This window comes from Danio rerio, chromosome 14 (assembly GCF_049306965.1).
Source record: "Danio rerio strain Tuebingen ecotype United States chromosome 14, GRCz12tu, whole genome shotgun sequence".
NCBI lineage: Eukaryota > Metazoa > Chordata > Actinopteri > Cypriniformes > Danionidae > Danio > Danio rerio.
This window is the reverse complement of record NC_133189.1, coordinates 55,950,001-55,962,613: the sequence shown is the minus strand read 5'-3', so window position 1 is coordinate 55,962,613 and position 12,613 is coordinate 55,950,001. Positions and strand designations below refer to the sequence as shown.

The window sequence follows — 12,613 nt, the reverse complement described above, 5'->3', positions numbered from 1 at the left end:
AATTTTAATGACACTTACATGTTCTGACACTTACATGTTCTGGAAGAGGAAACTGGTCCATATGAACTGTAAAAGCTACTGACAAAGTCCCATAGTCTCTGCTGCTTCTTCAATAGCACACGGTCGGTAAATCCCGCACTGCAGTGTATGTTTTTGTATCAAAAATAAAAATAAAAAATGACAGGAACAAACACAGCACACGGTTGGCTATACTGTGGTGTTATTGTGAAAATGAACTTTAACCCTTTATTCCCCACAGCCGAATCTCCATCTGTCAGTGATCATCATCTTCACGTCATGATCAATCCCGTGATCCCCCGCGCCTCCGCTAGTGTGTTGAGTAAAAGCACGTGCATGTTTTAACAGAACTGGAAGTACATATTTGGTGATGTACCGTATCGGCGTTGATGCGATCAAACAAAAGATCAGAGCCCAATTCAATTCATTTATGTCATGATTGTCAGTGACCACCTGAGGGCGCTGTAGTTCAACGGACTCTGAGAGTGAACTACAGCGCCCAAGAACTACAAGTCCATACATACCACGTGCATTACACCCGGTTCACTTACACTGATTGGCCATCACAGCTGTTCCTGTTGATTTCCTGGACTATTTATACAACTATTCCACCTCTGTTTGTTACTGCGTCGTTTGTCTTTCTTGTCTCCGTGATCTAGCAAGTCTTGTATACCGAGTTTGTGATTCCTGAGCCTTGTTTCTGATTTATGTTTCTTGTTTTGAGGTTTATTTGTTACTTTGCACTTTGGACACCTTGTTTTTCTGTTTGATGCACAATCGTAATAAATCTGCACTTGGATCCGCACCTTTTGTTTTCGTTTCAATCCGTAACGTGACAGTTTATTCGACTCTGAGTCGGCTATTTCGCTACAGCGTCTATAGTTTTACACATGCTGCACAGATATAAACCTCAGCTGGATGTATTAATTCTCTCAGGTCTTTGTTACACACTGCATGAAGATCATTTTCAAATATCCATAATAGGGGCTCTTTAAGGTTAATATTATTAGCCCCCTTAAGCAATATTTGTTTTGGATAGTCTACAGAACAAACCACTGTTGTACAATGACTTGCCTAATGACCCTAACTTTACCCTAATTAACCTAGTTAAGCCTTTAAATGTCACTTTAAGCTGAATACTAGTATCTATGTACTGTATCTAGTAACTATGTCTATCCTGTTCTCCCCGTGTTGGCGTGGGTTTTCTCCGGGTGCTCCGCTTTCCCCCACAGCCCAAACACATGTACTATAGGGGAATTGGGTAAGCTGAATTGTCCGTAGTGTATGTGTGTGAATGAGTGTGTATGGGTGTTTCCCAGTGATGGGTTGCAGCTAGAAGGGCATCTACTGTGTAAAACATATGCTGGATAAGTTGCCGGTTCATTCCGCTGTGGTGACCCCAGATTAATAAAGGCGAAAAGAAATGAATGAATGAATGTTTAGAAATGTTCAGAGGTAAATCTTCTCTCTGTTGAACAGAAATTCGGGACAAAATACAAAAGAAATTCAAATTTAACAGGAGGGCTGTTTTTGCATGTCATTTTACATTTTATTATTTGAATAATTAATTTGTTTATATATTGTTTTGCAATAAATTATTTTAGGAATACATTTAATTAAAAGATACAAACACAGGCTCATTCTGAAAACGTAGCCCTGTATACATTTCTGGAGAGCACGAATTATGTACCCAGAGGTATGTATGGCTGCATTTCGTCTTTATAAAAACTCTTCGGGGCGATATGATGTTGTTTCTTTTTACGCTACCAGCTGACCACTTACCTCCGTATGGACGGCTTTCCTGCTGTTACCAGTTTGACCAGTGGCTCGCCACGTACGACAGCAGACTTGAGACACAGAGAGAAGTTTATCACATTGATGGGGTTCGAGTCTGGCAAAGAACGGTTTCAGAAAGCATATAAGACAAAAACAGAAGCCAAAAAGTAAAATAAACAAGTAAACAACAGGGTGAGAATGTGGTAAAATCTGAAAACGTGGTAAAAATCAGGCCAGGGCTTTTGTTTTTCTGGACTGATTTTGAAACTATCGGTTGGGTTTAGGGAAGGCGTCGCTGGTCAATCGGTGCTTTTGAAAACACTATTGGTTGGGTTTAGGGAAGAAGGAGGGTGGGTTAGTCAATCAGTCAGTCAGTCAGTCAACAGCGGCCTCTGGTGTATTTACATGAGAACAGCAGGCAAGAATGGCACTCGTAAGAGAAATTTGAGATCTCAAAAAGTGTACACAGCGGCCTCTGGTGGATTCACGAAAACAAAAACTTGCAAAAAAAGAAAAAAAAAAAAAAAAAAAAGAAAACATAGCTCCTGGGACATATTTGGCGCTCTCCAGAAATGTATACAGGGATACATTTTCAGATTAAGCCTGGGTTAAAAAATACAACAGATCTGTTTCATTAGGTTATATCTTACTTTATTATCTTATTGTTACATTTATTTATGTATCTATTTATTAATTTATACCTTTTTATGCATTTATTTATTTTAAATTTGGTCTTTTGTACACTTGAAGTGTATGCAGGAGGGATATAAACACACACTGGAGCATCTGAGCGTAATGTATCGTGTATTTTGAAAGCACAGGCATCTTTGAACAGACTTTGGAAAAATATCATCATCAACAATTAAACGCAAATGAAATCTTCTCTTGCATTGGATCTGCTTGTGGAAAGACGCCGCTACATTTCCAAGCCGCTACAGTTCAGTCTGTAAGGTTTAAAACTGAATTTGTCATGATAAAAAAGGAGCGTCAGAGTGTTTAGGCAGCGCAGCGTTTATTTGGAGCTCAGTTTGTGTCCAAACTCCTTAATGGTGTCTGATGCTTTCCCTGCAGCTGTGCCTATAGCAGACTGTGTTTGTCTGGATGCCTCCTCAGCAGCTGCTTGTGCACACAAACACACAGAAAGAGAGGGAGAGAAATAGAGTTCCTTCAGTGTTGCATTTGCATATTCTTTACAGTGCAACATACAAATACTTTAATTTAGACTGAGACTACAATATAATCAAATTTAGATTGCAATGCATAGCAAAATTACATAGTCGATTGCATGCAAAAAATAGACTGTATACCAACATTAAATAAAAGATTTACCACATTAAATAAAAGAATACCCAATTGCATTACATCTTAAAATTAGACAAAAATTGCATGCAAAACTTTTGTTTGCATACTAAAATAACAAAAGACTGTACTTAAAAAAACGAGTGTGCATACTAGAATTACACAATAGATTGCATGCAAAATCTTAGATTGTATAACAAAATTACACAAAAGATTGCACACTAAGTTTTAGATTGCATACCAAACTTACACAATAGACTGTATAAAAATATGTGCGTGCATATCAAAATTATGCAATAGATTGAATGCAAAAGATTGCATGTGATATATTAGCTTGCTTAACAAAATTACACAATAAATTAGATGCAAAATTTTAGCTTTTGTACTAAAATGACACAATAGTTTGAAAATTATACAAATTGCATGCAAAATTTAAAACCGCATACTAAAATTACACAAAAATTGCATACAAAAATGTTGATTGTATCCCAAAATTACACAAAAGATTGTATAAAAACCCCAATTAGTTAGCATGCTAAAACTACACAATAGATTGCATGCAGGAATTTAGTTTGCATACTAAAAGTACACAATAGACTGTATGCAGGAATTTAGTTTGCATACTAAAACTACACAATAGACTGCATGCAGGAATTTAGTTTGCATACTAAAACTACACAATAGACTGCATGCAGGAATTTAGTTTGCATACTAAAACTACACAATAGATTGAATGCAGGAATTCAGTTTGCATACTAAAATAACAAAAGATTGTGTTTAAAAAAATGAGCATGCATACCAAATAACACAAGATTAAATACAAAAATCTAGATTGTAAAAGAAACTTACACAATAGATTGCATTGATAAATGTGCTTGCATAAATAAAAAAATTATGTTATAGATTAAATGCATAAATTTAGTTTGTATCTACAAATTTCACAAAAGACTGCATGCAAAAATATTGATTGTATACCAAAATTACATAATAGATTCCATGCCAAAATTTTGATTATATACCAAAATGACAAAAAATTGTGTTAAAAAAATCTGTTTACATACCAAAATTACAAAATGAGTGAATGCAAAAATTTACATTGCATATCAAAATGTCACAATTTTGCATGCATAAAAATGAGCTTGCATAACAAAATTACACAGAAGATTGTATTCATTTTGTTTTTCTTGCATAGCAAACTTACACATTAGATTGTATTAAAAAACGTGCTGGCATACCAAATTTATGCAATAAATTGATTTAGTTTGCATACAGAGATTTCACAAAAGACTGCATGCAAAAATTTTAATTGTATACCAAAATTACACAAAAGATTGTATAAAAACCCCAATTAGTTGTCATACTAAAACTACACAATAGATTGAATTCAGGAATTTAATTTGCATACTAAAACAAAAGATTGTTTAAAAAAAATTTAGCATGCATACCAAAATAACACAATAGATTAAATGCAAAAATTTAGATTGTAAACCAATCTTACACAATAGATTGCATTGATAAATGTGCTTGCATACCAAAAAATAATGTAATAGATTAAATGCATAAATTCAGTTTGTATCTACAAATTTCACAAAAGACTGCGTGCAAAAATATTGATTGTATACCAAAATTACACAATAGATTCCATGCCAAAATTTAGATTACATACCAAAATTATACAAAAAATTGTGTTAAAAAAATCTGTGTGCATACCAAAATTACAAAATGTGCAAATGCAAAAATTTACATTGCATACCAAAATGTCACAATATTGCATGCATAAAAATGAGCTTGCATAACTTGCTTTTTTTTTTGCTTGCATACCAAACTTACACATTAGATGTATTAAAAAAATGTGCCTGCGTACCAAAATTATGCAATAGATTGAATGCAGAAATTTAGATTGCATTTGGAGATTTCACAAAAGACTGCATGCAAAAATATTGATTGTATACCAAAATTACATCATAAATTACGTGCAAAATTTTAGCTTGCATACCAAAATTACACAGTAAATTTCCTGAAAAAATTTTGAAAGCATACCCAAATTACAAAATAGATTGCATTAAAAACTGTGCTTGCATGCCAAAATTATGCAGTAGATTGAATGGATAATTTTTAATTTGCATGTGAAAATTTCACAAAAGACTGCATGCAAAAATGTGGATTGTATCAAAATGACACAATAAGTTGCATGACAAAATATAGATTGTATATCAAAATGACACAAAAGATTGCATGCACAAAAATAGATTTTCAGCAAAAAGAAAAAAAAGAAAAATTATAATAAATAAATGCTCACTGTGATTGGAGATGATTTGTATGAACTGAGCTGCTATATGATGCACATCCACACTTAAGAGCATCTTAATCTCTGTAGAGATCGTATATCTCAGAATAAGCGTCTCTCACCTGTGCTGGTGGCTTCTTTGGAAGATTCTGCCACCTGCTGCACGGCATCTTGAGCTGCTTGAACTGAAACAATATTATCAGACATGCTGGAAGTTTTGCACACACCAACCAAGGTCTTTAAAAAACAGTGCTCGCATATTACATCAATGCATGACAAAATGCACTAATTAAGTAAGTAGATGAAAGAAAGCCAGAAAGAAAATGTATTTTGAGTCACATTTAAACAAATAATTGAGGTGTTTCCAGGTCTAAAATTAGTTTAATTCATTGCTAAAGCAAACACATTTTCTCTTTGGTTATATTGCATTGTTTAAAGTAGGGCCCAAGGGCTAAAGTTGGCCCATGGTAACCTTTGGTTTGGCCCGCCTATCCATCTGAAAAGTGAGAGAGAATGATGGAGAGGTGCTTGGGGCAAAATAAACAGGATTGTTTATGTTTTTACTCTAATAATTTCATTATAAAAAATAAAATGATACTTCATCATTAATTAATTAGGAAATTATCCTTGGTAAATTTGAATGTAATACAGTTTGGTATATTCAATCAAGTTTGTTTTTGGCCCTTTATGAGAAAAAGTTTGGGCACCCCTGGATCAAAGGAATTTTTAAGTAAAGTTTTAAAAAATGTTGTTTTGTTTTACTTAAATATTTTAGGATTTATAAATATTAAAATAATGTAAATTTTATTAGGATAATTTTAAAATAAATTCAGTAATTAGATGCATGTAATTAAATAGTTTATAATTAATTCACAATTTCCTGTATATTTTTATTTAATCAAAGACTAAATTGCTTACAAAACCGATAGATGAAATCTGATTGATAAAGATTTGTTTTTTGTTGGCAAAATAGACTAATTAATCAACTAAATAAAAGAAAACAAGAAAGAAAATGTACTACGTATCACATTTAAACAAATTATTGAGCTGTTTTTAGGTCTACACTGTAAAAAAATGATGTAAACAATCAGTCATGACTCATGACAGCATATGTTTTAGTTTGTTGTAACTTATTAAGCTAAGTTAATCATGTTATGACTTAATATTATGAGTTATGCAAGCATTTTAAGTCAGTTTAACAAAATATACGTTCAATGGACTGATAAGGTTAATTTGATTCAGCTTAAAAGATTAAGGCAACCAGGATTGTTTTACATTGCAGAATTAGTTAAATTCATTGCTAAAGCAAACACATTTTCTCCTCGATTATATTGCATTGATTATGCAATTTTTGCTTTGTTTTATTGAAATATTTTAGTATTTATAAAATAGAAAATAATGTAAATTTTATTAGGATAATTTTAAAATAAATTCAGTAATTAGATGCATGTAATTAAATAGTTTATAATTAATTCACAATTTCCTGTATATTTTTATTTAATCAAAGACTAAATTGCTTACAAAACCGATATATGAAATCTGATTGATAAAGATTTGTTTTTTGTTGGCAAAATAGACTAATTAATCAACTAAATAAAAGAAAACAAGAAAGAAAATGTACTATTTATCACATTTAAACAAATTATTGAGTTGTTTTTAGGTCTACACTGTAAAAAATGATGTAAACAATCAGTCATGACTCATGACAGCATATGTTTTAGTTTGTTGTAACTTATTAAGCTAAGTTAATCATGTTATGTCTTAATTTTATAAGTTATGCAAGCATTTTAAGTCAGTTTAACAAAAAATACGTTCAATGGACTGATAAGGTTAATTTGATTCAGCTTAAAAGATTAAGGCAACCAGGATTGTTTTACATTGCAGAATTAGTTAAATTCATTGCTAAAGCAAACACATTTTCTCCTCGATTATTTTGCATTGATTATGCAATATTTGCTTTGTTTTATTGAAATATTTTAGCATTTATAAAATTGAAAATAATGTAAATTTTATTAGGGTCATTTTAAAATAAATTCAGTAATTAGATACATGCAATTAAATAATTTACAATTAATTCACAATTTACTGTATATTTTATTTAATCAAAGACTAAATTGCTTACAAAACTGATATATGAAATCTGAAAGATATGAAACTAAAGATTTGCTTTTTTTTTTGGCAAAATAGACTAATTAATGACCTAAATAAAAGAAAACAAGAAAGAAAATGTACTATTTATCACATTTAAACAAATTATTGAGCTATTTTTAGGTCTACACTGTAAAAAATGATGTAAACAATCAGTCATGACTCATGACAGCATATTTTTTAGTTTGTTGTAACTTATTAAACTAAGTTAATCATGTTATGACTTAATTTTATAAGTTATGCAAGCATTTTAAAGTCAGTTTAACATAATATACGTTCAATGGACTCATAAGGTTAATATGATTCAGCTTAAAAGCAAACACATTTTCCTCTTGATTATATTGCACTGATTATACAATTTTTGGTTTACTTATATATTTTATTATTTAAAAAATTACGTATAATGTACATTTTATTTCGGTCATTTTAAAATTAAAATACAGTAATTAGATACATGCAATTAAATATTTTACAATTAATTCACAGTTTACTGTATATTCTTATTTAATCAAAGACTAAATTCTTCACATAGCTGATGTATGAAATCTGAAAGATATGAAACTAATTAATGAAGTAAATAAAATAAAGCAAGAAAGAAACTTTTATCTCATATTTAATCAAATATTTAGCTGTTTTTAACTTTAAAACTAGTCCAATTCATTCATTTTCCTGTGGCTTAGCCCCTTTATTCATCAGGAGTCGCCACAGTGGGATGAACTACCAATTATTCCGGCAAATGTTTTACACAGCGGATGCCCTTCCAGCTGCAACCCAGTCTTGAGGAATATTCACACACACACTCATACACTATACGACAAATTTAGTTCATCAATTCCCCTATAGCGCATGTGTTTGGACTGTGGGGGAAACCGGAGCACCCGGAGGAAACCCACACCAACACGAGGAGAACATGCAAACTCCACACAGAAATGCCAACTGGCCCAGCTGTGACTTAAACAACAACCTTCTGGCTGTGCTAACCACCGAGCCACCACATATTATATTATATTTTATTATATTTTATGATTTTGAATGATATTTTATTATATTATATTTTATTAATCCCAGAGATGGGTTGCAGCTGGAAGGGCATCCGCTGCGTAAAAACATACTGGATAAGTTGGCGTTTCAACCCCTGATTAATAAAGGGACTAGGTTGACAAGAAAATGAAGGATCATTTGTTAATAAAATAATTTTATATTATGCTTTATTTTATTACATTTTATTAAAATTATTTTATATTTTTTATATTTTATTATATTGTATTATAAATTTATATTTGAAATTGTATTATTTATTATATAAAATTTTATTAAATATTTTATATTATGCTTTAATTTATTTTATTATGTTTTTAATATTTTTAAATATTTTATTATATCATATTTTACTAAATTATTGTATATTTTATTATATTAGATTTTATTAAATCATTTATATTATATTATATTTTATTAAATTATTATAAATTTTATATTACTATATTAGATTTTATTAAATAATTTCATATTATATTATATTTTATTTAATTATTTTAAATTATATTTTATTATATTATATTTTATTAAATTATTTTACATTTATTATATTTCAGTATATTATATTTTATTAAATCATTTACATTATACTATATTTTATTAAATTATTTTAAATTATATTTTATTACAATATATTATATTTTATTAAACTATTTTATATTATATTTTATTATGTTATATTTTAATATATTATATTTTATTAAATTATTTTATATTATATTATATTTTATTATGTTATATTTTAATATATTATATTTTATTAAATTATTTTATATTACATTACATTTTATTATATTATAATAATTCATTGCACTAAAAGTAAATATATTTCCTCCATTGCTATATTGCACACTGTATGTACTGCTATCGACATTTTAAAGTCTCGTAAAAACATGTGTACAATATTTTTGACATTTATTATAACGTATAACAACAACAGCTTCATTTAATCATTTAAAAATATACAAAACCAAAGAACTACAATGCAAAAAACGATTCATTACATTTACTAAAGATTTTTAAGGCAACTGGCTGCAATCAGTTTTTATGGGCTAAATTTAAACAACAATTTAGTTAAACATCACTACATTTATTTTCTTTAAACTCAGCCCATATGAATTATTTTCAAACGGTTACCTTAAAAAAAAATATGTACACATGGCTATTTGTAAAGAATACTATCAGATGCATGCAGTAAATGAAGTGTGCATGATCAGTGTGTGTCCACGAGTACCTGCTGAGTCCGTGACGCCTTTAGTGGCCGACTGTGAGCTGTTCTTCAGCCCCTCCAGAGACTTCTTAAAGGAAGCCATGATACTGAGCACATGCACTCAGAGTCCTAGCGGTGTGGCGTAAGAGAGAAGCGTCCAGCAGGACTCTTAAATACCCTCTGCTCCCCGCGGGCACCACATTCCCCTGTGCCTGCTCATGCTAATCCATTAATGGTGCCCGGCTTACGCAGGTATGTTAGCTATTCATCCGTTCCAGGCAGCGCAATGATTCTGCTGTAATCAGCATGTCTGTCGAGCACAGGATCTGATCTGGAGACACACATCCTGAGGGAAAGAGGACGACATGCCAAAAGATGAAGTGCTACTCATGCCTTTGTGTTTGAGCTTCAGTGAAGTGTGCAGTGAAGCTGTTTGTCAGATCAGAGTTAGTGCTTCGCTGTATGAAGAAGTGGTCTGGACAGCCTTAAACAAGTTGTCTGTTATTTTAGTTCAACATTTGACAAAAACAGTTGTGTTATACCAGTCTATAATGTTCATTGAATGCTTGAACAGTGTCTGTAATCCTCAAATAACTGGAAGTTTGGTTTGTGTCTCGACCTCTGTTTTCTGCTGCCAAAGTAAAACAACTTACAGCACTTCCTAAACATACAGAAATGATGCAGTAAAACTGAACAATCAGAGCAGAGAAGCAACATCTGTCTAATCACTGCAGAGTCATCTGACCAATCACAAAAGAGTAGAGCCATCTCCCATCCATTGTGCCATTTGACCAATCAGAGCAAAGTAGAAACATGTGCCCAATTAGAGCAGAATAGAGCAACCTGACTCAGAATTAAAGCAAGCAATCTAACCAATCAGAGCAGTGTAGAATCCTCTGGCCATTCAGAGGAGTGTAGAACGCTCTGACCAATCACAGCAGTGTAGAACCCTCTGACCAATCACAACAGTGTAGAACCCTCTGACCAATCACAACAGTGTAGAACCCTCTGACCAATCACAGCAGTGTAGAACCCTCTGGGCAATCAGAGCAGTGTAGAGCAATCAGGCCAATCAGTGAAGAATCTGACCAATCAGAGGTGTGTAGAAGCCTCTGACCAATAAGAGCCGTGTAGAACCCTCTGGCCATTCAGAGCAGTTTAGAACCCTCTGGCCATTCAGAGCAGTGTAGAGCCATCTAGCCAATCAGTGAATAATCTGACCAATTAAGAGTCATGTAGAAGCCTCTGACCAATAAGAGCCGTGTAGAACCCTCTGGCCATTCAGAGCAGTGCAGAATCCTCTGACCAATCAGAGCAGTGTAGAACCCTCTGGCCATTCAGAGCAGTGTAGAATCCTCTGACCAATCAGAGCAGTGTAGAACCCTCTGGCCAATCAGTGAAGAATTTGACCAATCAGAGCCATGTAAAACCCTCTGGGCATTCAGTGCAGTGTAGCGCCATCTGGCCAATCAGTGAAGAATCTGACAAATTAAAGCCGTGTAGAAGCCTCTGACCAATAAGAGCCGTGAAGAACCCTCTAGCCATTCAGAGCAGTGTAGAGCCCTCTAGCCAATCAGTGAATAATCTGACTAATTAGAGTCATGTAGAAGTCTCTGACCAATCAGAGCAGTGTAGAACCCTCTGACCAATCAGAGCAGTGTAGAACCCTCTGGCCATTCAGAGCAGTGTAGAATCCTCTGACCAATCGGAGCTGTGTAGAACCCTCTGGGCATTCCGAACAGTGTAAAGGCCTATGACCAATCAGAATAGAACTATCTGACAGAGTAAAACCATCAGACCAATCAGAGCAGAATGATCTGACCTAATAGAGCAGTGTAAAATCCTCAGACCAATCAGAGCAGAATATAATTATCTGACCAATCAGTGCAGGATATAAATATCTGACCAATCAGAGCAGAGTAAAACCATCTGACAAATCAGTGCATTTTATTTATCTGACCAATCAGAGCATAGTAAAACCATCTTACCAATTAAAGCTGAATATAATTGTATGACCAATTAGAGCAGTTCAGAGCCATTTGACCAATCAGAGCAGATTCATCTGACCCAGGGGTCACCAACCTTTTGGAAACTGAGAGCTACTTCTTGGGTACCGATTAGTGTACACATTTTTCTTAATTTACTTTTAATTATATGTTATTATTAATAAATAATAATATTCATCTATGTGAAGACATTGATCATGTTAATGATTTCTCACAGTAGTTGTCAACAATGATTTACAAGTTAGATAAACATAAATATGCAACACTTCATTTGTCTGAAAATGTTTTTAAAGTTTTTATTAAATATATAACTTAAAGTAATTTTCAAATTTACAAAAATTCAAGTATGATTTAAAAATACCTAAAAAAAATTTTAGATGCAGCTTACTCATATGTGGTACTATGGTAAGCTATTTTTAGAACAGGCCCGCGGGCAACTCATGTGAACCTGGTGGGCACCATGTTGGTGACCCCTGATCTGACCAATCAGAGCAGGGCAGTGTTTTGGAAAGGTGGCTTTAGAAAGACTTATTCTTAAAACAGTCATTTCAGACACTATGAGATTTATCTGATCCTGCAGTGGAGAAAAACTAATGGTGTTTTTGCACTGTAGGATGTAGGATACCAATAAAAATGAAGTTAGAAACACTTAAAATAGCATAACAGGATAAAGGGTTGACTTTTTGCATCAAACTGTGTAAGAATAATCCAGTGCCAGCCAGGTAATGTGTTACACTCACCGGCCACTTTATTAGGTACACCTTACTGATCCCGGGTTGGACCCCCTTTTGCCTTCGGAACTGCCTTAATCCTTCATGGCATAGATTCAAC

General features: G+C 32.7%; 1 protein-coding gene and 1 long non-coding RNA gene across 2 annotated transcripts in view; one reads left to right on the top strand and one right to left on the bottom strand.

Moving 5' to 3' along the window:
• The window catches only part of LOC137487628 (uncharacterized), a 545,963-nt gene that overhangs the window by 304,897 nt on the left and 228,453 nt on the right, over positions 1-12,613 (top strand). The window lies entirely within an intron of this gene.
• Positions 2,424-9,921, bottom strand: si:ch211-59p23.1. The gene is made up of 3 exons (NM_001386591.1): positions 9,801-9,921; positions 5,503-5,565; positions 2,424-2,910 (listed from the first exon to the last, which is right to left on the bottom strand). The coding sequence occupies exons 1-3, from the start codon at positions 9,877-9,879 to the stop codon at positions 2,807-2,809; spliced, it is 246 nt and encodes an 81-aa protein (NP_001373520.1). The 5' UTR covers positions 9,880-9,921; the 3' UTR covers positions 2,424-2,806.

Excerpts from the sequence above, each read along its gene's own strand:
- si:ch211-59p23.1 (NM_001386591.1), bottom strand. The coding sequence starts at position 9,879 with ATGGCTTCCTTTAAGAAGTCTCTGGAGGGGCTGAAGAACAGCTCACAG. Across the intron at positions 5,566-9,800 it reads AGGCGTCACGGACTCAGCAG|TTCAAGCAGCTCAAGATGCC; the intron begins GTACTCGTGGAC and ends ATATTGTTTCAG. Across the intron at positions 2,911-5,502 it reads CAAAGAAGCCACCAGCACAG|CTGCTGAGGAGGCATCCAGA; the intron begins GTGAGAGACGCT and ends GTGCACAAGCAG.